Source organism: Haliaeetus leucocephalus, unplaced genomic scaffold, assembly GCF_000737465.1.
Source record: "Haliaeetus leucocephalus isolate CR32 unplaced genomic scaffold, Haliaeetus_leucocephalus-4.0 Scaffold495, whole genome shotgun sequence".
Lineage (NCBI taxonomy): Eukaryota > Metazoa > Chordata > Aves > Accipitriformes > Accipitridae > Haliaeetus > Haliaeetus leucocephalus.
In genome coordinates, this window is record NW_010972931.1 from 6,977,673 (window position 1) to 7,004,750 (window position 27,078).

At 44.3% G+C, this 27,078-nt stretch overlaps 1 protein-coding gene across 1 annotated transcript in view; it reads right to left on the reverse strand.

Moving 5' to 3' along the window:
- Positions 1 to 27,078, reverse strand: part of NPAS2 (neuronal PAS domain protein 2) — a 53,477-nt gene that overhangs the window by 20,460 nt on the left and 5,939 nt on the right. The window contains exons 3-9 of the mRNA XM_010575809.1: positions 23,736 to 23,827; positions 20,369 to 20,458; positions 14,378 to 14,498; positions 13,249 to 13,362; positions 3,951 to 4,069; positions 1,482 to 1,564; positions 469 to 575 (exon numbers count right to left, since the gene is read on the reverse strand). Coding sequence (XP_010574111.1) covers positions 469 to 575; positions 1,482 to 1,564; positions 3,951 to 4,069; positions 13,249 to 13,362; positions 14,378 to 14,498; positions 20,369 to 20,458; positions 23,736 to 23,827 — 726 coding nt within the window. The remainder of the gene's footprint in view (positions 1 to 468; positions 576 to 1,481; positions 1,565 to 3,950; positions 4,070 to 13,248; positions 13,363 to 14,377; positions 14,499 to 20,368; positions 20,459 to 23,735; positions 23,828 to 27,078) is intronic.

A 27,078-nucleotide genomic window follows, 5' to 3' on the forward strand; every position in this document is an offset into this window, starting at 1 on the left:
TGCCTCATTTTCCTTACTTAGTGAGAGTTTTTCAATTAAATCTTAATAGACTATATTTAAATAATCACAGGTAATCCCAAATACATGGTGAACAACATTAGGGTAAATAATCAATAAGAATTTTACAAAATAGGATCTCCTCTGAGATTGCTTGAACTATTCTTCTGCATATTCTTTACTAATAAAGCAGGGGTCTAATCTGGCATATTTTATCCATTCAGTGACCCTTGTTGACTACTTTTGGGGATACAGAAGGTAAAATTGTATTTTTCAGAGCTTGATAAGTCTGGCTCAGATGCCAATCAGCTGCAGTGCTCCCAATCTGCTACAACTCTGCTAAGACATACAGGCGTGAGGCAAGGGTCAAACCTCCCCTTCCAAGTTTAAACCAGTTTTAAGTGAAACTACATTTCCCTGAAAAGAGGTGTCCCAGTGACTCCAGAAGAACCTGGGCTATGTGATACTTACAGTGTTCGTGGCACCTTGCTAGCAGCTCTAGGTCATCTATATGGTAATAGTCGTAGCCAGAAGTACCCAGCACTTCAAAAGGCAAGTATCCTATAATCGGCGGTGCTCTGCGGTTAGGCACAATATGAGTGAATTCATAAACCACGAAAGAAACAGCAGTTCTGCATGTCGACATGGATATGTAAAAAGCCCAGATCTGCTCTCACTCATTGGTGTACGGCTGTCCCCGCAGGGGACCGGACCATGACTTTTCCCCGCCTTGTGCCTGGGATGCCCAGCTGGGCATGGCAGTGCCGGTGGGCACTGTCCCCCAAGGACAAGGTCATGACAACCCCATCTTTCCAGGGAAAATGTGGTTGTGGAAAGCAACTCGGTTTCTCAGGGACCTTCACAGAAGAACCTGCTGCGAGGGAGCCGTTCCCTGACCGTTCCTTGGTGAGGAGCTCTGCTGCGGCTCCTGCAGTCCCCGCACAGGGGAAAATGTGTGGCGAGCTGATAGGAAGCCATCGTCTGTTGGGACGAGGCGGGTAGGTGGGGAGATCGTCTTGTTGCTTCCCTCTGGGGGCCTGCAGAGCTCGTCCGTGGGGTGCTGAGGCAGTTGCTTTGTACCTTTGCCAGCACGGTTGCCTCAGGCCAGCACAGACTTTCCCTCCGTAACTGTGGGAATTGCACACACACAATCAATGGCTGGATTTGGAAAGAATGATTTCCGCAGCTGTATAATAATTAGATGATTTTTGTCCTGTGACAGACTTTGCTCCATTGATAATTTTAAAGGAAACAAGAACAAGCTAATCACAAATTTGGCCTGAGAAACTGAGTAGTTTTGTTTTAAAGACTGATAAAATGCAGGGTAAAATAGTAAGTATCATCTTTTGTAGGAACTTAAGTGGCGACCCTCCTGTTCATGTGATTCAGATGTGAAATGTAACACTATTTGAGAGAATTGCACTTACGAAAATAGCAGTAGACAAGCACTGAACACAACCAGGAGTGCTTCTCTTGTCACCAACCTGTGATCCAGGAATAAAAATTTCCACTCCAGACTGTGTCTTGATGTGAATTCCTCTAGAGGTTCTTCCACGATGCACATCTCCTGTATGGTGAAGAAAACCGACTTGCTGAGAGTTGCTGCTTCACCCCTCCGCTTCATCTAGCTTTTGTTAGCTATAAATACACGGTGTATAAGAGGAGAAAACAGAGGATTCACACGTTTTCTGGCAATTCCAGAGAGCGATCTATTGTATTTATCAATGCCAAAATTTTTGCAGGAGTTGGGGGAGAAGAACTTGTGAGGCACACAGACTGACAAGAGCTGACACTGTTCCTCAAGCTGCCAAAGTTTTTATGGCTTTGAAGCAGTGCCCAGGGTGTGATGGCTGTGCCACCCACGGCCCCGAGGAGCAATGCCCCTTCCCAGCATCTAGCCTGTTCTTGGTCCCACCTGGCTTTGCCACGTCTTTCCTCACTCTTTTTGTGTTACTAAAGATACCCACCGCCCTTACCCGGCCCTTTTGGACGTCTGGCCTCCAAGGTCTCTTTGAGAAAGGGGGACATTCTCCCTCCCACTCAATAGCTGCAGAGGAGTAAATGTCTTTTCAGGCAGGCAGCCTGCACGGGGCCCGTCAGGCGGGTAAAAGGTGGTAGTTTTGCCTTGCACTTCACTCCTGTGGCGAAGAAGCTGGCCCTTAAGACTCACGGCAGCCCTTGGTGCTCGTGAGAATGATAATTAATAAGTGAATTACAGGAGGCAGGGCACAGGGCTGTCTACGAGGCAGGACATCCTTGCCCCAGGGAACTGAGGATCGGGAGGCAGTTGGTGGTGATTAATTGTGGAGTGGAGGTGGGAAGGGGAGGAAGGACGGCACTGTGGTACATGCCTGTGCATGGGCTGGGGCTGGCTGCGTGCCCCACGGCTGGCTCGCAGCTCCCCTTTGCCCACCTCTCCTCTCCCTCTGGAGGCTTGCAGTGGCAACTCCAGCTCCACAAGCTGCCTGGAGTCACCCTGGAGACCCCTGGCCTGGGACTTGCCAGCACCAGTGCTCAGAATTTGGTGGCATCCAGGGTTACTGTCCCCCCGCCATGTCTCTCCTGCAGGAGGGTCTCCATCATCACCAATAACGACAGTCTGCCCACTGGCCCCCAATGCTGCTGTCCCCCTGCTCCCTGGTGCTATATCCCCCTGTGCCGTGGGCTCAGCGACACCATCCCATCGTCTCCACTGCCACTTCTCTCTCTGCTGTCCCTCTTGGGGAGAGAAGTCTTTCAGACCACCAACATTTTAAACCCTCTTGGGACCAGAGGACAAGCTGAGGCATGCTGCCATCAAGTGTTTCTTTGATACATATCAATGCTCACGAAGTTGATTATGTTGCTGGCTGTACAGCGGCAAAAGACTTCATGCATATCTTAAATTCCTCTCTCCCTCCCTCTCCAGTTTATGACAAAATCCATGCTGATGCCGAGAACATACCCTAAAATTCAAGGTGCAACATGCAAACATTGCTGTGTGCAACCAAAATGCTGATTCTGCCTTCCATAGCCAGTCAGATAAATATTTTTGCCTTAATTTATAGAAAAGGAAGTAATGAGCGGGGATTAAGTGATTCACCCAGGTGAAGTGAAGAGATTGGTGTCTAGGATTTCGTGGCAGCTAACACCTTCTCCAGGTTGTTCAGCAGCTGCTTCCTCCCTAGCACTGGGCAGCTCATTGCCACATGCAGCCCATTTCATTTCCCTGTTTATTTTGAGATGTTAACTACCCAAAGACAAAGGAATTTGCTTTCAGGGTTCCCAGAGAACCTTAACTCCGGCCCCTACTGTTAATATGATTACTGTGGTTGGGATTTATGGGAAGTGTTCTCACTTACCCAGAAGGGACTCTACTTGTCTGCTGGGGCCATGAATCAGTCAAGATTGCCCTGCAACTCCCAGAGCAGTAATGGAGCCAGGCCAAGGGAGCAGTGATTTCATACCGGCTAGGTCTCAATTAGATTAAAAATCTCTTAACCTCTAAGGATGGGACACCTGATGCAGTAGCTCACATTTGTTAATCAGGGAACTGCAGTGCCAGGCACAAGGTTGGGTGATCTATCCTTATTTCCACAAGCAGCAGTCTTACTACCAGGATTTGGGAGGAGGGAAAGTAGCAGCAGTCATCCGAAGACATGGAGGGGCACAAATGAAAGTGTTGGTGGCCATCTGTACACTGTTCCATCGCAGGAACAGAAAGCAGCCACAAAGAACCCAATTTCGAGGTGACTTTGCAATTCCTAATGTAAGAAGGGTTTCCATTTCCTGTGAAGTGACACCACTTCCGCAGATCCTGGCTCGCACCGATAATCCTCTTCACTGGATTTTTATGCATGAAATGTGATATCTGTAATCCATTCAATTAGCAAAACTAAGAACTTTGTGTGTCACTCCATCTGAAAGTGGTTTGAGAAGTTCTGAAATGAATGGGACCCAGGGTATGCACTTACCTTTAAAAACTGAGGCGTTGCCAAACGAACAGTCGCAACGAAGCAGATCTGCTTTCCTGGGGATGTTCTGTAAGCCCTTGGCACAGCCTCATCAAAGCCATTGCAAGTGGAGTTAGGCACTAGGTAGGGAAAAAAATGGGACCCAGAGTCATGCCTCATACGAGATTTGCTCTCCCTGAATATTTTGCACACTTGAAGTATACTAATACTAATTTTATTCAAAGAAGTGCTCTAAAAGCTTTTAAAGCTGATATGCATATATTTAAATCCAAGTCAGTCATGTTAGGCAGAAAGACATCAGAGCTTAACTTCCAAGTATGAATCTTATAGGTTAATCCTGATAAAAATAAGGCCAAACCTTATTACAGAGCATAAACCAGCTTTCTGGAAAGAAACCCCACGCATCCAATTGCTCTTTTTCACCACTCACGAGAAAAAAATATAAGCTGCAGCATGCCTAGCGCCCTAACTTCCATGAGGCAGTGAAAAAAAGCGTTTGCAAGGGAGGTAGCTGAAGAGAGTTCGCCAAGTCATCAGTAGCAAAACACCGGGGCCCACAGCCAGCAAGGCTTCATCGAGCTAGCAAGAGGCTGCTTGTGATTCTCAGCTGCTGAAATGCACCTTCCCCTTCCGCATCTAAGGAGAACCATCCCCAGCATGCTCGGTTCTCCTTCTTCTAAAGAAGAGCAAAGAGGACCCCGTGCACGGCACCTCCTTCCAGAGCTGGGCATTTCTGGCGAGTCTGCAGATAGTCTGCTGTCTCCTGAAACACTGGGCAGAAGGAAAAACTGGATGCAATGTGGCTACAGATTTTGTATATGGTTTTTGTATCTGTGTCTTCCATGACTGCATGGCTCTTGTGTTGCTTTGAGAGCCCGCTAGCACCTCCTGCCATGGCGATGTGTTGCCAAAAGAACATGTTGCCTTAAGCTAGCCCACAGTCCCATGTCAGAACGACATAATGCAAATTTTTCGTCCAGGTTCGAGCTGTTTAGCGATGGTAATCCCGCTCCCACAGCAGTGAAAGCAAGCTGTGTGCTAAGCTGCAGTGGGAACTGGGCTGGCCCCATGGGCTCCTGCACTCCCCAGCCGACTATCTCCCATGGGGGCAGAGAAGGTCCCATCTAGCAGCCAGAGTTCACCAATCTGAGTTAATCTAATGCTAACAGGGATTAATGCTGATATGAAACCATCTTTCCTTACTATTAGGCCCCTATATCCAACTTTATGAAGTTTCCTACAGTTTGTCTCTTCTGCGTAGGACAAAGCAAGGATAAATATGTCCATTCCTGTGAAAATGAAGAGGTTTGTATCTACCTGGGAGGAGATAACTAGCAGGTTTTATTCTGGGGTGCTTCTGCACTGGGCCTTAGTTCACTAGCATAAATTGTAGAGATGGAAGAAGTCTCAACTTATCACATGTGCTTTTGGAACCCAGTTCAACCTATTAAAAGCCTTAGAATAATGATAAATAGCTGATAACAAGGATAAGAGGGTGTGAGAGAGAAAAATAAGTACTCTGAGGAGAATTCACACCTGTGATTAACTGGTTTAGGCCACTGTGTGCACAATATATATTGCGCCAAAAAGGGGAAGAAAGATTCCTCATCTGAGAAGGCAGCACAGATGTGAACATCCACAGAGATTACAGCCCTCTCTTGCAGTTGAGGCTGGAGGGCATGGCTGACTGGATATTGAGACAAAAAATATGGGCAAAATTCTCCTCCTTTCACCAGCAAAGTACACTTGCTCTGGGGACTTCATAGGAATATGTATTCCAGTTCTGCTCCCGGGGTTATGTGCATAAATGAGGGCTTCTATGGGATTATTAATACAAGAGGTGAAAAAAGAAGAAAGAGTTAGGAGCTACAGCAAACAGGAGAAGCCTGAGTAAAGAGTTACTGGTTCGTCTCTGATATGATTATTTTGTGCAAGTCTGTCGATTTCTGTAGTCAGTCCTGTTTAAAAATGAATGGGATTGCTATAAACCTACATTAAGGGCACTGTAAAAAGTTACCTCCTGTCTTACTATGTAATATGTTGTCATGTTTGAAGTCAATGGGGCTGTTTCTCTCTGTAATAGCCAAGTTCAGTAGCAAATGTTTGCAGGCTGGCTCTAAGATATGAAAATAAGATAAGCACATTCAGCCTCCAGAGTACAGGTATGATAAGTTAACTTAGTTTGTGAACCCATGGGCTTGCAAATGATACCAGTTGCAGAAGAAATGCCCAGTGGAGACCAAGTTGCACCGAAGAGCACGGATGGCTTTTTTATGTCAGCTGTTTGATGTAAACAGCCATGAGCCTGAGACGTATTTCCAGAAGAGAGCGGAATACATCCTTGAATGTGGCATTTACAAAATAGGATTATATTTCCAAGAGGTAAATGCAGTACTAAAAGGGTAATAATTATCATATAGTACAGCTATGTAGTAACTTTGGGATTTCATCACAACATTTGGGAATGTTGAATTTGGCAGCAGTGAGTCAGTAAGGCCAAGGAGATGAGGTAGAGCTGGCCTGGCTGAAAGTCATCCAGTCTTCAAACAGCTACTGTGCCATCTCCATACTCAGCTGCCCTTCACAAAGCCCAAAGCACTAAAAGCCTCGATGATGCAGGCAGGTAGCCACCACCTTGAAATGTACATTTTGATCTGAAAATAACAACTACCATAACTGAAAGAAAAAAAAAAATCCCACATTTGTTTCTGAATTACTTTGCTGCCTGACTTATTTTGTTGGTATCTCTTCTTTTCACAGCTCTATCTGCACAGCCTGTTTTGCTCTGCTCTTGCAGCTGGTCAGCAAATTTCAACTTTTTTTGTTGATAAATTTTAAAGTGTAGTTAAAAAAAGAGATCATTACATGAATTTAAAAAAAAAATAATCCTGGTATAATCTTTTAAGCATGCCATCTGAAAAATCGTGCTTTATAATTCTCCAAGGCTCTTTAAAAGAAACACACAACATCTTGAAGTAGCAAAGTTCAATAGCAAACTTTCTGAGAGCACCACAGAAAAATGGTGGAATGGAAAATATAGGATGAAGTCTGAGGCTAGGATGATACTAACATTTGTAAGTCAAATACAGGTCTCGGAGTGCTTTTGTCAGAAGGCTCCTGATGAAAATGTTAAACTGGCTATAAACAGGTGGGCTCCGGTAAATGAGGGCATGTGTGTTTCCCAATTAAATGATCTAGACAAGATATCTTGAGTAGGGAATTAGAAGGTCATGTGACAAAACTAAATACATAATCAGAAAGGTGAAACAGTTGTCTCATATATATCAGTTAGCTGATGCTCCTTAGCATGAATTTTAATCAGTTTTGTGGTTAGCTATCAGACCTGCTGCTCCTAGAGCTACCATAAAAGTCTTTTGTAGAAGTATTAAATTACCTGCAAATATCATATAAGAAGATAGAAAGAAGCTGATTTGCCTATATACAGGTTTTTTTGTTGTTGTTTGTTTTTGTTTTTTTTTTTAAAGACGAGGACACTAAGGACAAGATGTTAAAAATAAGTAATATATATAAGGAACCAAGCCCTTAACTACCATAGACAAAAAGATTTTTATCCTTAGGGATGCAAATCATGCCACATGAAATGAATGAAAACATGTTTAAAAAACCCCAGACGCCACATTATTCGGTTAATAATAGTACGGCAGTCAGTTGCTCAGTCATCTTAATTTAACTTAGGATATTTAAAATGTATTCTTCCTATAACAGCAAACCTCTCATTTATGCCATTCGAAAGAAAAAATCCCTCCTTCCTATTTTGTCACTAGATGTTAATGTTTAAAGAACTGGTCTTAGTGACTGTCAAACAAACTGAACAGTGATTTCAAAAAATACAAGCCCAAGAGACCAGAATAAAATCAAGATTGTTTCATATAAATAAACTCAGGCCACAGATATACAGAATATTCAGCAATTAATATATATAATGAAGAAATCTAAAGTGCTAGTGGCAAGCCAGACTGCACTCAGTAGCTCCGGATGAGTAACTGTGATGGTGTCCATACATCACTTGTCTGCTTTGATCTACTCTCTCCTCTTTCCTCCTCCTGTTTCTCCCCTCGCCATCCTGTGTTGATATGAACCCCAAGTAAATTCTTTAGGACAGGATGGTGCCTTTTTTCTTAAGTGCCCATAGAAAGCCCAGCATAAACACTGCAGATGGCTAGCTGCAGCTTCTACAATATTGTTAATAGCAAATAATAATATGCGGCTGTCGGTTCTGATCAAAACATTCATTTCAGTTTGAGTTATTCTTGTTATCAGATGTTTCTGCATATGCTTGTGGAGGCTCAAGATCAATGTATCTTTTGTATAAATCTGTTTATTTCTTTTAAAAAGGAATTCAGATTGAATTAATTGTTCTGGGAGTAAAAAGATTTTTTTTTCTCCTCAGTGTAATAATTCTCTTGATGGTTATACTTATCTCTGAGAGTTACACCAGCTAACAGTAGAGTATCTGCTATTATTAGCATCCAGTAACCACACACTTCCTGAGTTTCCATGTAATTGGGAACAAAAATGCACAATTTTAAATTCCACTATAATATTTAATTATATTACTTGATCAGGAACTCTTTTCACGTAATGGTTATCTCCTCCTTCAAAAGAAAAACTTCAGGCATTTTGGATGAAAGGACGGATCTGCCACTTTAAAGATGCTGGTGGTCCTTTTTTATATTGGTGAACACTTTGAAAGGCAGGACTCTGGCTTTGCCCCTTTCAGGAGTTTTTAAGCAAGTACGTCACCTCAGAAATAGGATACCAAAGCCAATATTTGGTTATATAATTATGAGAGATCTTTTTCTGTTTACAAATGTGTAAACAATTTTCACAGGAGGGATAAATCCTGCCTGCCTTATCTTTTCTTATCAGAGTGAGCTATTAAGCAGCTTTGTCAAATAATTTATTCTTACTTAATTTGACATTTTATACTGGAAGCTAAGCATTTCCTTGGATTTTTTTGAGGGTTATCTTTATTACTTGCCTCCCCCCTCAGCCCTCAGGCAAAACTGGATGGGAGCCACTGCATTATTCATTGGTGATGCTGATGGGACTCTGCCCCTTATCAGGTACTACTGGTCAATAGGTACAGCGATGGCACTTGGCTCCCTCAGATGTTTGCATATATTCATCTCTCTTGTTAAAATCTGGACCACAGGACCAGAACCCAAAATATAGAAAAATATTGGAAAGCGTTCCTATTTGCAAATAACCCCCCTTATGCTCTGAGAGCAAGTAGGCTTTCTCACAGGAGCAGAGAGGGAACTCCATCTTCCTCTTCTGAGTGGCCCATGGGCCACCTCCCCTCCTCTCAAGGGACTACTGAGTCTTCACGTCAGGTTACAGTCCTGCTTTTCTCATTGAAGCTTAATTAATGATGATTATATAATCCTCCCAAATGGAAAAATCAGATCTCTTGTATTTGATTTAGCACAGCCAGTGACTCATGCAGTCACTCCACACAGCTCGCATTGCTGTTTCCCCGGTCAGCCGCTCTCGATTGGGCACAGCTACTTCCAGGGATGTTCGCTCATGTGCAGGCGGCTCATGTCACATCCCTGCTGGAGATACAGCTGCAGAAATGTCCTTGCAGCAGGGGTTACGGAGTTCGGCTTACCGCACACCATCCCCGGGACCAGCCCAAGCGTGGACCCCCCCTCCCGCTAACCCTGGCACTGGGCTGTGCAGCTCCTCTAGCCTCCAGCTATAGCCAAGCCCAGGAGCTCTAGGGACAGCGATCTTCTGAAAGACTGAACTCATGCTGTGACCTGTGTGAACTTTCCCGGGCAATTTCTGGGGGCTGCCCAGGCATCTCCCTGCCCCTTCTTGGATGGGGGAAGATGCCAGTGACTGCTCCTCTGGGGGAGTAGCATGGGTTTGATGTAGGTTGTGTGTGATCTGCCTCCCTGACAGCAATCCTGGTGATAAGTCACCTCGGTAGATACCAGGTATTTGTTCTACTTTAGCAGAAAGAAAATTCTCTTTGGCATCTCAGTACAATGGCCTTGCCCCAGAGCTCTCACTCAAGTTAGGGAGAGCAGCTAAGCCCCTAACTGGCTTTCTAAGCCTCAGTCCTTCAAATTAATCCATTCAAACCCATCCCTATATGATGTTCTCAGCCATAAGTCACAATGCGATTAACAGAGAAGGTACGAAGGAGGAGGAAGGGGGGCAAGGTGACTGGGACCCCAGCACACATGATCCCCTTCCCCCAAGCCCCACTATTATATGAGCAACGAACAATAATAAAATGAGCCTAAGAAGATGATAATTCAAGGGAGGTTACATAAAAGGTTATGTGGAAATAGAATAAAGCTTGTGACATTTCTGTTAAAGAGGGCAAAAAAGGACCTACCAGTTCTTCAAAATATTAGTGAAGGTTAAGTAAGAAGGAAGGGTGAAAGATTTGTTAGGACTGTCACTGCCACAACTCTACATTAATGAGAATAGAATATTTAAGTATCCTGATGGGATACAGCCTGCCCAGGGATAAAAGAGCTTCCCCAGCCACAGAGGCTCCGGTGTCCCTGCGGCAGGAACGTGCAGGCAGGGCGGACTCAGAGTACGCACAGCAAACGGTTGGAAACAAAGGTAGGATTTGGTGTCAGGTGGCTAAAAAGGAACAGCAGAGATTTGTATTTAGAGAAGAACATCCTGTATCAGTCTCCCATGTGTAAAAACATGCTCACACTTCCACTGCTGTGAAAAGCTACAGGGAAAAGCATTCTTGAATACATTCATAAGGAATGCCTCCTGTTAATTAAGCTTAATTTGCAATTTCTGTCTTTCTCCCCCAGCTAACTCTTTTCTTATCTTTAGCTTAGCCTCATTCCTCCACAAACACCTCCAAAAAGCAGGATTTGGGGCCAGCTGATCCTACACACGTAGGACGAGCGCTGCCCTGTGAGTGATATGTGTCTCCCCCGCCACCCTTCCCACCACTGTCTTTCTTGCCTGCTTGGCCTCACATCTGGAGGGGAGCTGGCTGGAGAATGGGTATTTATTTAATGGAAGGAAGAAGAAAGCAATTACTGGCAGGTCTGGCAGGTGACAGACCTGGGGTGCATGAGCTTGGGGGGGACGGTACCCGATAATGGGGTGTGGGGGGCCAAGCAGAGGCATGAACCCAGCCCACCGCTGCGCCCATCAGATGCCCAAAGGTGTCCGTGCCGCAAGTCCCTGTGCCAAAACACAGCTGCTTGTCCCCAGTCCCAGGGCTGGAAAGCTGCCTAAAGGGCGGCTGCGTTCATATGGTGTTTGCTTGAGCTGATGTCCTCCATGCCTTGCTCAGGGTGCAGCCGACTGACGCAAGAAGCCCAGTGGAGTTAACGATAGCCGCTTTGGAGGTTTGCACCCTCCTCCGGCTGCTCGCTCTGTCCTTGGCCCAAGGTTATCAGCTCCCAAGCAAACAGTTTGCTGCTGCTACATCACAAGTCCGACGCACTTGCTTCTACCTTTGCTGAGAGGTGGTTTTGTGGCTGGATTAGGAGCCAGGCTGGTGGCAGGGGGGGCAGAGGGGACCAGGGGGGTGACCCCTGGCCAAGGGGGAGCAGTGCTGGGGATGCACTGGTGAAGCAAGTATTTCCACCAGGCTCTGCACTGAACTGGGGAAACTAAAATCAGGATGGACAAGCTGCCATTCTGTGATGGGGAAAGGGGAAGGGAGCTGGGAGGCACCATCTCCCAGAGCTGGGGCAAGGGCTGTCCTGTCCCTATTGACCAGAGGGTCAGACTGCAGCAGAGACAGGAAGAAAGTGGAAGAGATGAAATAAAGTGGAATATTTAGAAAAAGGTGGCACAAAGGAAAAAATAATTACAAATTGAAGCAGAAAGCACATGTCCTATTTGAAAGCTGGAGTATTTGGAAAATGATTTGGCCTCTTCTGAAATCAATACGTTCCCATTTAGTTTATATGCATTAAGCTAGGGAAGATACCTGTAACACAAGTTTTATTTTTCTTCTGAGAAATAACCACTGATACAAATGCTGGGATATGAAATCCTAACAGGTAAAAGGGCAATATTAAGGTCACGCCAAAAAGAAAGGCTGAAAATCCTTGAAGAAAATGGATCAGAAATTCCCCTGGTAGAAATGTATCCTTATGAGTCAGCACCTGAAATCCGGTTTCTGCTCTAGAAAACAGAACAGCTTGGTGTGCGCGTCTGTCAGGCAGCCACATTTTGCTTCATTCAAACTAGAAAGCATACAGGCAGTTACATTTTTTATACAAATAAAGCCTCAAATCAGATGGCACCAAACAAGAAATACATATCTCCATCCTGCACATAGGTTTCTATTCTAGTCATGTGGAGCAAGAGCAGAAAGTTAAATGGGGACAGGGACATTTTTTTTTGCAGTGTGGCGTGCGGTTTTTGGAAAGCACGGTGGGGAATTTTTTTGCTGAGGATGACCTATTTGGAACAATACCAGCAACTTTGGAAATGCCACTCTGGAGTTCAATCAGGCAAGTAACTAAAGCAAACTTGGGCAGGCAGGAGAAGGGAAAGTAATAAAAGAGTATTTCATTTCTGACACTAATGGCCATGCAGCAATCTGTTTGTTAGGGAACGGACGAGGTGGAAATCTGCTCTTCATCCCTTGAAAGATGGTTTCCCTAGACTGACTGTGGTGCATTAGTGACTATGCGGACTGTATTTCTTTCCCTTTTTTTTTTTTTTTGAGGGTATTGTGTTCTGCAGTGCTGGAGAGGAATGTAAAATGGCAGCTGGAGAAGGAGGCAGGTGGAAGTGTCCTCAGCCACTCCGATGCCAGCGGCCAGGGACCCCTCACCACAGCAAGGGGTGGTGGGTGCAGGCACTCAATTACGTGGTGCTGCCGCCTTTCCCCAAAATTTTGCAGAGAAGGGTGAGAGGGCAGATTTGGCAGATTATCAGTTCTGGCACAGCATTTATATTGAATGTAAGCAAGCAGATAAGGTTGCAAGTTTATTATTTAGCTAATAAGTAGAGTCTTAGCACACAGTATTAGTGAGCACAAACAAACTGTCTTCTGAATCTGTCATTATTTGCAAACTTACCCAGAGTCCAGGATCACTGCTAACAAGTGAAGGGCAGTAACAAAAGCAACTAACACAATTTCCCTCTTCATAGGTATTCATCCAGCTATTGCAAATCAGCTGCGAGATCCATGTGAAGCAAAATTTACCCCATACTGTTAAAAATAGTCCTTTCAGTTAAAAGCCTGTCTTGTTCAATGGAGCAATACTTATATTTTATTTTACACAGCTAAAGTAACATTTATACAACAATTAAAGCTTACCATTGCTGTAAGACCGAAAATTTCCTACAAATTTTATGTATTCATATGTTGGAAATTCCTTTGGGTTCAAACTTCCTCTCAGAAGATGACAATAAAACTCTAGTTCATTGTCAGCTGGATTGTTAAAAGAAGAAGAAGAAGAAATAAATATACTATTTAAGCTAAACACAACCAACGGTGTCTTCCAACCCCAATCTTGCAACTGGCAGCATGAGAGCAGCTTGTTACCTCTCAGAGTCCTATACACCGATGTGCTATACATTGCAGGATGAGAGCCTCTGCAAGGAAGCGCCTTGCAGGGATGCAGGTTGTTCAGCGCTGTGTGCAGGTCTGCCTGCAGCTCGGGGACAGCCTTCCAGATTAACTCGCCCTTCTCTTACACCACCTTCATCACGGGAGTTACGCTGCCATTGCATCAGTGTAGCGAAGGAGAGAATTGGATCCTTCATTTATAGCTTTTTTTCTATTTAGGCTTTTCACGACTCACAGCTGTTCTACATCTTGTGTTGGAAAACTATGCCTAATTACCTCAAAATATCTATTAAATTAACTTTGGCATATAGGCTATCAGCTGCAGGTTTGGTATATACAGTAGATTAAGCAGCTGTACATCTTACATTATCGTGTGTTTTCTGGTTTCCTACGTCTTACCTCCTAGAGTGAATAAGGGTGAGGCAAGTAAAAGTGTTTTTAAGAAAAACAAGATTCAATTTAAAAAGAATTACAATAATTTTACAGATACTTTTCAACTATAATGCAAACCAAAGGTATGTGACCTTAGCACATCTCTCAACAGCATCTTACTTGAACAGGCTGAAATATCAATTAAGATGTGATTTGTCTCAGGCGAACTCTCAGTTTCCATCGGCTAACCTATTTTCCTTAGCTGTCTCAAAAGATATGATATTTAATAATTAACATAACTGCAAGTAGTCTTAGCCTAGTAAAATAAAGGCTATGAGTTTCATTTAATAATGGAACCAAAGGGTCATTCCAGATGGCAAGATCTTTTTAAAAGGCTATGAACCTAAGTTTTATATTGCACATCACATAAAAAGCTCTTTCTGAGAGAAAATTTTTGTCCTGCCCGTGCTTTTTCATTTACTGGGGAAGATAAAATAAAACTTACTTTTTAGGTAATCCGATGAGGCAGAATCCGTCATAAGCATACAAGAAGAAAGCATCTTATAAATTTCTGAATGTTCTTGTTCTGGGAGGAAATTTAACAAATTCTGATCCAAGACATCACACTGCAAAGAAAAAGAACATTTGAGAAAAACAGAAATATCACAACGAGCAACGCTTGCAGAGATGCGCAGCACTGTGGATATGAAGCCTGTGGCAGTTGACAGGAGTTTTCCCACTGATTTCCAGGGACTTCTGACAAAGCCCAAAACACGGGGGGAAACTGCTGGGCAAACCGAGTGGCCGCTTCTCCCTCGGCCGGTTCTCAGCTTAATTCTCAGCACTCAGCGATGCTCCTCTAACGTTTCTCAGACAACATCAGATGCTTGGGGTATGTCCATACAATTAAATGACGAGATCTGGGAGCGAGCTGGAAAATGGGTGCCTGGCTCCCCATGCTGCTCGCCAGCTGCATGCACAGGCCTGTTGTGGATCACTGGGACTTGCTCTCTCCCCGACTAACGGGAGCAGTGGGGCTGGGAGTCACCCTGGGCCACCAGCCCCGAGAGCCGGGTCAGTCCCGGATCCAGCCCTTCCCTGGGGGATCCCCTCAGCTCCTGGGAAGTGCCCTCGGGGCGGCAGCCGTTGTTCCCCCTTTCCTGCATCCTGGCAGGTGGGAGCAGGGAGAAGGGGACTCCCCAGTCTGGACATCGCTTTGCAGCAGCAGTAGTTAGTCCCCAGGGAGGGGGACTTCAAGGTGCCACCAGCCCAAGCCCTCTGGCCGGCCATGGGCTGAATGCCCAGGTGTCTCCAGCCCCGCAGTCAGCTGGCACGAACCTGAAATCCATCCGAAATCTAGGTACTGAGATTTGGGAATGGAAAGAGGAGGCGGATTTGTGCAAAAGGCCACGACTGGCCCAGGGTGGAGGAGACAAAGAGTCTGCCGCAGGGTTGCCAAGAGGAAGGTCTCCCTGTGTTCAGCATGGTGACTAACCTAATGCTAGAAGAGCGTATCTGAAAGGAAGTCCTGAGATAAAGTGACCCTCTAATGGCATTGACTTACATCCATCCCACTTGAGACTACCTCGGGCTGAGCTGGCACACTGACACAGCTTCGTGTGTTGTCACAGTAGCTGTTATCAGCCTGTATAGTTGTGTTGAAAATGTGTTAGCCCTGTATGATACTGGCAAATTATTAATCATCATCATTTATTTATGTATTTATGTAAGGTTGCACTTTGGTTTCCCTCTGCTTTTTACCCATGCCTGCTGTTCTGTGTGGAATTCCTGTTTAGAGTACTGAAATGCATTGAGTATACTTTGAAAATCAGAGTGCTATGCTTTATACACTTATCTAGATGCAATAGTACATCACTTTGGATTATTCAGTTATTACATGTGCTCGTTACTTGAACGTTCCTTTTGTGAAGAATACTTGAAAATTTTTTTGTGACTTTAGTGTATACCTTATTAATATGCATCCTACTGATACAGTACATGATTAAGTTTTTTTATACATATGTAGAAATAACTATATATATACACTTTATATTTATATAATGTATATATATTTCATTTTATACACACACACATGTCTATATAGACACATTATATTTACACAAAATATAGTACATTGTTCATGTAATTTTGGGCATATGAAGAAAGAGCACCTGACGGGAAACTGCAGTGGTGAGTCCTGTTCAAGGCTTACAGTACAATCTCAGGAAAGTAATTTTTCCTTCTCATTCCTTTTCTACCTGTAAATGGTAGATAATGATACTTATACACCAGTTTCACACAAGTCTCATGGAGGTTAATTAATCTCCCATCCACTCAGCAGTAACTGCAGGAGGACTAGGTCTGAGCTGTCTCTGCTCCTCAAACTCACAATTGCTTCTTCAGTGACCTGAGGATGTACCACCTTTTGTCTCCATACTGTGACCAAGCTCCAATTCAAAACCTATTACCAGTTCTGCACTGTCATTTCTGTTTAAGGGGATAGCTGTAGGGCCCTGCGACTACACCTACAGTTGGAGTTACAAGAGACTTTTGTTCCACGACCCCTCAGAGCAACCTCCTGCCCTGAGCACCAGCTATTTATTAATTTTCAAGTCCTGGCATTTATATTTTTTGCTGCCATCAGGTACCATATCCAGAATTTAATGTTTGGTTTGCATCTTTGCTGTTAGGAAATACCAACTTTTTTTTAATGAGTTTGAAAAAAATGATAAGTTATCTACTTCTTACTGTGTTTTACAACTCTTGCCTCCTGCAGAAGTTAGGCACACCTGTAAAGCAGCGCACAGAACAGAATTTCTGGACCTTGCATGTATCAAGGCTCCAACAATGTTCTTGAATCAATATGTCAATCAAGAATATATCGACAGATGAAATAGAGAGAAGGAAGCAAATATTCCATGGTCTTACTGGAGCTGTAGGAAATGCCAGGCAAGCTATTCAGAGCTAATTCTTCACCAGACCCAAAGAGCAGACATCTGGTGCCATGGCAAAAAGGTGACCAGAGAGATGGACAAAATGTGATCATCACAGACAAAAATGTATCAGTTGGAGAGGAACGGTTTGCAGCTTTGTCTAATTATTCTAATTATTCTGCAGCGGGCAGTTCTGCCCTGCTGGCAGACACAGCCACAAAGCATTGCTGAATGAGACAGGCAAAGTGGATAAAAGATAAATTACAGTAACTGTGGTTAGAGTGGTTAGATGAACTACATTAATGCATATTTATGCTGCTAAGCTGGAATCTACTCTGTGCCTTGGAAGGTGTGGATCCTGCTAACAGAAACTTCTGAGTATTTACCCCTGATAGCTACAGCAGGCAAAGAAACAACAGCTTTGCATACAGGGATGCTGGTCCATTCTAAAAACAATACACAGTAAATTTGCCCCAAGTTCTGCAATCATTTGATGTATAGCTTAAGTATATGTGCAGTTTCAACAAAACACCTGTACTCCAAAATGGAGGTCCTTCACCTTTTCATTGCTTTTTGGAGGGGTGAGGAGGAAATATGATGAGTTATTCCTGCTGTAGAGAAAGAAAGCAGGAGAACTGAGCAACATGACCAGTACAGGAATGGGAAAGTGGAAGGCTGCAAATGAGACAGGCTTCTTTCCCCTTCAACCCAAAAAATCAAGATAGCTCTACTATCATGTGCTGGGATTTGGCCCCTGTATCAACCTGTACATTCTGCTCAGGTGCCCATCGCTACCCTGTAAAAGCAACACAGCACGCAAAACTTTTGTACACTGTAAGGTGCTATGTCCTGGATTTTTCCACCCTGATGTTTAACTTAAGTGCCCAACACACCAGAGCAGCTACCTGATCTTCACTGGGGAGCCCCTGGGGAGAAAGAGCCCCTCAGGAGAAGTTCAGCCCTGCCAGGGACCTCCTGTATTTGCACAGCCGCCTCCCCGCCAACCCTCAAGGAGCCTTGTGTGGGCAGGCAGCGAGCATGGACCCCTCGGCTACGGGACTAAAGCTGGGTAAGATGGACAGGACTAAAGCTGGGTGAGACAGAAACCACTCGCCCAGTCCGTGAGCAGATACAGCACCTTCTGCCTGAGTCCGTGGACAGGCAACGTCCATGAGAAAGCTCCATCTCCTCCTCCTGTGGGTTGGAAATAGTGACTCTGCTGCCTGTGTTTAATTGTTCCACTCAGCAAAGCAGGCAAGAAGGGACAGGGAGGACCCTCCTCCAGAGACTGCCTAGTCTTGGGGTCATAGAGTACCATCTGACTGGCAAATGCTATAAGTTGTGACCAGATTTCCAGGAGTTCATTTCAACTATAGTCAATCTTACCATGTGAGCTAAACCTCTCTTTACATCAATCGACCCTAGGATTAGCCTCTAGATATTGTAATAACAAACTGTTTAGAATTACAACAGAGGAAGTTTGTGTTTGAAAATGCTCCATGGAACTTAGGGAAGCTGTATTAAAGAGAATTGGATATATTTGTTCTCAGCACCAGAGTCTTTCATGATTTTAATGAAAGAAAATACATCAGATTTCTTGATAGGGGCCCTCAGAGAGCCTTGCTCCGCATTCTGCCCAGTTTTGCTTTCCTTTCAGAGAGTATTTTTTTTTCCCTGCAGTCACAGAGGAGAAAGAATTGGTATTTTGTCCCTCAAACAGTGACTGAATTTAGCTTACAAATAGATCCTGGAGGTAAACAGAATAAGCCACATATAGATTTTCCAGATAGCATTCTGATCAGTTTTAAAACTTAAAAAGACATTTGGAAAGGGCAGCATGGGACTAAAATGCCCAGTGTGCACCTAACTGCACACTCAGCTGGGCCCCTGCCCATGGCCGTAGTGATTTGCTGACCTTGGGAAGCAGAAGCCTTTATTGCTTGCTCAGTTGCAGTCTCTGGGATGCACCCAGTCACTCCGCATGGGTGGGGTGGTGGGGCAGTTGTTAACCATTATGATCCCATCAGCTCTGAGAAGGTCTGTGGGAACTCCTGCTCCACCTCCAGCCCCGGCAGGTTGGTCCCTGGCTTGGGCTGCTATGTGCTGCTTCTGTGCAAATAAAAAATAAGGGCCATCTTTGTCCTCATTTTGGGCTGGATACTGTGCAAGATTATCACACAAGGCATGACTTTGGGAAGGAAAACCAATTAAGTCTCTGATGGTCCAACTCAGAAATTATGAACCTGAATCCATCCATGTTCAGTCAGGGCTTAAGGTTTTAGGCAGAGGGTCTGAAATGTGTCTTCCTGAAGAGCAATATATTCCTGCAGTTGATCTACTGTCTCCACTAAGAATCAGTATTTGGAAGGGATAGCACTGAAACCCCCAAACCATGAAAGACAAGGAAATTCCATGGAAATCAGTAAGTCTATGAAGACCCAACAGCCTGCATACAGGACAGGGCGCTCTCTGTCTTTGAAGTGAAGGCAAATGTCAGAAAATAGTCAACTACTGGTTTTCTCAACTGTTGAGGATTAAAGAACACTGAAATAGATAGATTCAGTTCAATCTGTTGTTGCATAGCAATATTCTTGCATTTACCAGGAGCTGCCGCCTTTCATCAAGTTCCTTTCGTCTCAGAAGAAAATAATTTTTGTTCATATTACAGCAAGGCAGTGTGTGTGAAATACATTTGTCTGGGTGGAAAACATGACACGTATTTGGTGAAAAAGTAAATGAGAGAAAAAGAGTTGCAATTTTCCTAAGAACATGGCGGGCGGGTGGTATAATAATGATTTGGCAGCTTTTTTTTTTCTCCTGGGTGTGTATTTATTTGAGACCAAGCTACTAAAAATGAATGTGAGGATTAATCCTTAATTATTGTGCCATTTCTCCTAGAGCAGCCTTAGCAACCGGAGCAGGGTTCAGAGCAGTCCCTCTCCCCTGTTCCTCCAGCCCAAGCCAAAGCACGCAGGAGTGTCTCCTACAGCAAGACCCAGCAGCCCACAGATAAAACAAGCCCCATGTGCCAGACCCGAGCGCCGAGCATCGGCTCCACCAGCACCTCCCGGGAGCTGGGTGCGCTCCCTTTGGGAAAGCACAGCTGAGCTGCGGGGACAGCTTGGCAGCAGCCACTGGCTAACTCCTACTCCCCCGAATTCAGTGGGGGTTTTGTCCTTTACTTCCCTGGGAGCAGGATAAGGCCTTTAACAAGCTCCTCGCCGGGCTGCTAGCGGCACCGGTGCTATTCTCTGCTAGCTTAGAAATCAGAGATGGAAAAGATCAACCAGGTCACCCTGTCCCTCCCCTGGCCAGAGTATTCCTGCAGAGCTTTTTCCATTCAAGCCGAAGTGCCTCATAGCAACAAAAACCTGAAGGGTATGAACCAGACAGAGAGAGAACAGAGCTGATCAACAGCAGTGGCCAGCATAACACAGTGACAAAACCCCTCACCGCATTTTCAGGAAAACACCACCCCCCACCACCCTTTTATATCTGTTTCTAAAAATGTAGGGCCTGATCTGACAATGTGTAGTAGAAAAGCCAGTGCCAGAATTACTCACCGGTAAATGCCCTAGAAGAGGTGTGATGCTGTCAGACACATAGATGATGCTTCCACCTGTGGTTACTGCTATAATGAAGCCATCTAATGCCTAAGGAAAACAGACAAGTGGAGAGTGCTTTAATGGGAATGAGTGGTGTAAACAGGACAGCTCATAGAGTGTTGATCAAAACAGTTTGACTTCAGCACCGTATTGTTATCGCGTTGTAGGAGCGTTATCTCAAGTTGCAGAACAGTAATTCTCTGATTTTACAGTCTGATTTAACTTTTACAACACTCTTTGTAGTCTAGTAAAACCTACTATTGAAGCAACAAAGGGCTCACAGGAACATTTCATGTCTCAGTTTTTAAATTAATCACACATTTTAATAATGCAAAATGACTAAGACTGGATCCCTTGGAAGTTATTAAAATGAACATTTGAGCTCTGTGTAAATATCAAAGGACGATGAAAGGATGCGGTCCTATCTCAAAATGGTACTTCTCTGCAAACCCCATAAATCTCAGTTTGTATTAATGTAACGTTGTATATTACTGGGCTTTCATGTAAGTAAAAGCAATGCAAATGATCAAATAATCCTTAGCCTGAGTTTTAATTGAGTGATTTATTTTAAAGGTCATGGTATTAGATTACTCATTCCAAGAGAAATTCACCCTTCTGCAGAGTTTCTTCCTCACTTCAGTCCCACCTTGCGGGAAGACCCTTCACTCTTAGGACTGAAGGGGAATGTCACCTTATCCCCATCCTCTGCACAGGAGCAACTTCACCTTCAAAATTAGTTTCTCCTTCAGTCTGAGATGCAAAGTTTTGAGCTAAATGTTGTTCGAAGTTAAATCTAGGTAGATTTCCAGACCTAAAGCAACCTACTCTAAGCAGAACCCCCCCCAAAATTAAGACTCAACAGTAGGTGTTCAGAGACTATATTAAAACCTTCCTGTTGTAATTAAGGAGACACTGGTGAAGCTCCCAGTGCCTGCAAATGGAGCAGGTTTGGGTCCTTTCTGTGAGTTCCCTGGTGATCTGGAGTCAGTGCTGCCCTCAGCGTTTGAGCAGTACGGACACTGCAAGCAGGACTGAAGCAGAGCAGAGTTCGACTATACTCCAGAGGCAATACCTGTTCAGGAGACAGGTGTACTGCAAAGAGCCTGATCAGGGTGCCAGGGTGTTTCAAGACCTTACTGCAAACCCAGGCGTGCCTTCAAGCCAGAATAGCAGTTGATCCTGTGAGCCACAGCACTTCCTTCTCCCCTGCTGACTTCAATAAGGGAAAGAATTCTGAGAACACTGGAAAATGCTAATTGTTTTTCAAAAAAAAAGGAAAACACAAAGCCTTGAATAAAGACACAAACATATGTTCCTTTTTCCAGAGAATGCTGAGCACCCACAACTATTTAAGTCAATGGGAATCTGCTGGTGCTACAATCCTTTGAAAAGCAGGTCAATAACTTATAACCCAGTAGAAAAGCGTGTGTTTAGCATCTCTGAAAACCCTCCAGCTGCTATAGTTAGTTTGATTTTGTTAATCTAAGTGCAGAGAATATGTTTTTCTTTAGTGTAGTACATTCAAGCTGTTTTCTAAAAAAGCTTGATAGCTGTTAACCCGTGGAAGAGAGCAGTGATTTTACAAGGCAGCTGGATTGTGCATGTTACTATGGTGAAGGTTGTTGGTTTTTTTTTAAATCAAGTCTTTATTTCATATCCAATGCAGATTATACAAAGTGACTCACATCAGAATTTTGTGGTAAAATCAAGTTAATGTATGCATACATAATTCTATTTTTATTTACTTACAACTGGTCCTTCCAACATTAAGAGGGCATAGCCCTTTTCAAAGATTTCACTACTGCAGCAGTCCTAGATGGACAAACAGAGCCTAATGCCTACTCTTATGCAATTTGATGACAGCCTTTTCAATGGGGTAAGAAAAGGCCATTTTCAGGAAAGCTGATGTATTACCACAGTCAATTATGTTCTGATTCTTTTGAATCAGTGCTTGAAAAAACCCTTCCCATCTTTTAATAACAGGATGGGAAAAACTTCAAGCAGTCTTGTCCAAATGTTAATAAATAAGATTAGTAGAAAGGCAAAAAAAGCAGAGAATGATGAACAGCTGGCTCAACAGGACATCCCAATACCCAATGTTATCTTGAAGGGCATGGAAAATCACAGTAGCAAGAAGGTGATTTATAAGCTGGGAAACTAAAAGCAATTGTTTTAATCTAAAATTGTGTGGCATACAAGTAGAATCAACAAAGGCCCGGCCAGTCAAGACAACTGCCAATTTATTGCTGTCTGAGGGAAATATTTCAGTGCAGACTGAAGGAGTTATGTACATTAAGTTCCTGCGCACTGAGGTGGGAATGGGTGGTCGTCAGTGCAATGGGAGCAAAGCATCTCATAACACTGGACCAGGGGAGTCTCATCACAACAAAATGCAATGGCCGAGGGACCGCCAGCCCCTGGGAGCCAGCAACGTGCCCCGGTTTTGTTGTCACCTGTTGGTGGGTCAAGCTTCTCCCCAGCATCCCACCCTGCCCGCCGCCAGAGCCTGGATCATGACCCACATTCACATCATCTGTGGGAGCAGGAGAAGCTTGTTCTCAAAGGACACTGTGGGGCCATGCAACCTCCATGTGATTAGTATGGGAGAAGATCCTTGCTAAAGAAGGTTCTAGCTGTTACTGAGAGAGAAAAATACCTTTTAGCAGCTCATTTGCATTTCATCTCGAACCTACATAAACGCCATTGAGTCATCCCCCTTCAAATCCCAGCTAGTGTTAAAAGCACGTATGGTATAATTTAAAGGTAATTTTAAAAATATCATTGCAAAATAACCCTGCTCCCTGTTAGAATAAAAAGTGTTTGATAAGGGTCTTGAAAATCATTAGAGTGGAAGTATTAACTGTGTCAAATCAAGAGGAGCTGTCAGGTTTTAGTTGCTTGTACAGCACCTAGCACTACAGCGACACGACACTGTTGCTTTTTAGATGCTAGTCTTGCATAAATATTAGGTAATAATAATGCCTTCCAAGAACAGGAGAAAAACTGCCACATGCCCTTTTCCTCACCTCTGTTTGTAAAAATAAAATGTAACCTGTGGTTTGAATCTCTCCCCTGGATTGCATTTCTTGGGAGTTCCTGTGCAGCTTTGCAGGCTGCAGCAGCACAGTGCAACGGTACCATTGAGAGTGAAAAGTAACATGTGGGGACTCTAATGTCTTGTCCCAGTGACAGCTCTGCTTGATGGTCAAATACAGCAGTACCTGAAACCTCCTCTTTCGGAACTGCAGATGGCATTTTAATCTAGACGCATGGGCACTTCCATGACTGCTAGACAAAATTAGGAAAGGTATATATGCATATTCACCTCCAACATCAGCTGGGTGAATTCTTCGTTGCTGAGAAATGAAGGCTTCCAGTCCTGCTGAATTTCAGAAATCTCCGTCTGTGCTGAGACTTCTAGACAAATAAAACATTTCAATTTTTTAAATTCAAAGAAACTTGTATCTTGCAAGACTACATATGAGTTGCTATGAAAAGATAGAAATCACCTTTATATTAAAAAATTGCAGCTTTCAGCCATGGGTTTTGCATACAGAGACAGTAATGACTATCTAAACTGGGCCTGATCCTGAAATGTTTTCCTCATTTTTTACTCAGCTCAGCTTGAAGTGACTTCAGTGGGAGCCGGTATTCACATAGCCATTGGCCTCAAGCAGCATTACTTGGGTATTGATCAAAAGATAAAACCACTTTGCATGAAATTAAAATCAAGGCAAGGATTAGCACGTGTCAAATTGATATTTACAGTTTACAGCTTCAACCTTAGGATGCCAGAGTGCTAGGGTTCAGCCTACAGCTTCTGTGCCAACTAGGGAGCAGCAAGAAAACTCCTTCGGAGGAGTCCCAAAGGGCCGTGACCCCAAAGAGCAGAGCTATTGCTCTGTTCTCCAAACCGTGAGCAAAACAGGAGCATTTGCAGCAGCCTTACACTGGTGCTGCTGCCCGCACTCTCTCCCTGCCTACCGCCAACCCCACAGTGTAGGGCAGCCCACGACAGGGAACAGAGCACCAGCGCCTCATCCCAAATCCTATCCAGAGGGGAGGGTCTCCTTTGCTGTCCACCCATGAGACACCAGTGGGGTTTTGCTCCACTGTTGGCCAGTCCTGGCCCCACGGCAGCCTGAGGATCCTCACTGCCCGAGGACTTTCCATGGAGGGGTGCAGGCACCAGGGTAACAAGTCACAGCTTCGCACTGAAACGGGGGACCAGAGCGGGGGAGCTGGATGCACCATGGTGAACCGTTTCCTTCAAAAAACAGCCACTCACATGAGCTCTACCTGAGTCAGACAGGGTTATGGAGGACAGATCTTACAATTTAGAGACACTTGAGCTGGTTTTTTTCACAGCTCACTCCGCTTGTCTGAGTGCTCCCTCATTCAGCTCTAGTAGTGAGGGGATGCTGAGCGCAGCCTGTCTTCTCCTTTCAGCGCCTCCTGCTAATTAATCCTATTGATTAACACTTCCAGAGCATGTAATACCCAATGCTCCCTATTCGGACCACATAGGCAAACTGGCCAGAGAAATGCAAATGGCTAAATGATATTAAAGACAGTAAATTTATACCAGTGCCTGTGCATATTGTCACCTAAAAAGAAATCAAAGCCTCCGTTCAGGCTTTGTTAGTGGAGGTGCAGCTGTCTGCTTCTACCGGCTTCTTTGACTCGCTTTCTGCATTGCTGGGGGCTCTCACTGATAGCACCGTGGCTCTCCCCAGCCCCCATGGTCTTACACAGAGGTTTCAAAACCAGATTAAGGAAACAGAGAGATCAGCTCGTCAGATTTTTGTTATATGGTTTCAGAATATAGGATACTTTCAGCAGATCTGTCGCTTGGAGAAGCTGATATACATGAAACAGCAACTGTTAGAAGAATTACTTGAGATTTGGGAGATTCCGTGGATTATGAAGAAGGAGGCTGTTTATGAAGAAAAAAATCTGAAAATTGACCTCCTCCTCCATTATGACTAAAATCTTGGTTTAGCCTACTAAATGAAAGGGAAATACGATTGAATAAACAAGATCCAAAGTATGCTGAAGATAATCAACATTTTTTAAATGCTGATGCTTTGTATTATATTGTGTGACTACTAATCTAGTTTAAAAATAGGTAACATTTGCTTTTTTTAGCAAGTGCACAAAAACCAGTCACAGTTTGACCCAATTGCTGTGGAAGGATTTGTGACTGTTAGATTTCTTTTACCTAGTTCATCTTCCAGAAATGAAGTGCCTTTTGGAGTAAATTATTTGGGCTATCAGCTACACTTATCTACACTTATTCAAATCTCATGTGACTGTTCTTTGCTTGGCTTTATAATTGAGCATATTCACATCCTCCTTTACTCTGCCTTGGGCAGCTAAAAAGAAAAAAAGATATGTTATTACTGTCATTTTTTAATAGGTATATACAATTATTAAACTTTGAGATGTCCTAGTCATGCCCTCCTGCATGAAATCATCTTGTCTGTGGCAAAGATTCATTTAAGGAGAAACCATGCTCTAACAACAGAACCACTATAATTATTTCCTCAATAAGCCTGACATTTGTGACTCCATTATATTGGGGGTCATGATATAAGAGTTTTTATGGTCTTTTCCTTTTCACCCAGAGTTCTCCAGGCAGCGCAGGCAGGAGGTACTGGATGAGCAAAGTGAGGCAGGTAATGCAGTGCATCAGCTTGCGAGAGCTCTTTCTGCTTTCTGGGACCAGGGACGTTCCCCACAGTCACCCACTGAAGTCTCTTCCTCACAGGGGGAGAGCAAGAGAGCCCCCTTTTAAATCAGTGCCCTGATTTATAAGGGAGAAGCGTTTCAATTGTCTGCTGCTGGCAGATGTCCATGCGTCAGGGACCCCACAGTGCATGTTCCTCTCATCGACTAGAAACTAGACCAACCAGACTAGATCAGCAGGGTCAGAAATCTCCTCTGCCCTCTGTGAGGACACATGTCTAAGGGCCTTAACTGTCACCGCTGTGTGCATTTTAAAAAATAAACTCCTGGCTTTCCGAGGCTGAACTTTACTATTGCAACTGCACGCTGTGCAAATGTGATGTAGCTTCTGCTTGTGCAAATGGGGTGAAGCATGCCAGCTATCTGTGGATGCAATTTGCTGAAAGTGACTTCAAAAATTGGAGCCTGCGCTGGTTTTGGCTGGGATAGAGTTAATTTTCTTCACAGTAGCTGGTATGGGGCTCTGTTTTGGATTTGTGCTGGAAACAGCGTTGATAACACAGGGATGTTTTAGCTATTGCTGAGCAGTGCTCACACAGAGCCAAGGGCTTTTCTGCTTCTCCCCCCACCCCACCAGCGAGCAGGCTGGGGGGGCACAAGGAGTTGGGAGGGGACACAGCCGGGACAGCTGACCCCAACTGACCCAAGGGATGTCCCAGACCATATCATGTCATGCTCAGCATATAAAGCTGGGGGAAGAAGAAGGAAGGGGGAATGTTCAGAGTGATGGCATTTGTCTTCCCAAGTCCCCATTAGGCGTGCTGGAGCCCTGCTGTCCTGGAGATGGCTGAACACCTGCCTGCCCATGGGAAGTGGGGAATGAATTCCTTGTTCTGCTTTGCTTTACTTATTAAACTGTCTTTATCTCAATCCACAAGTTTTCTTACTTTTACCCGTCCAATTCTCTCCCCCATCCTGCT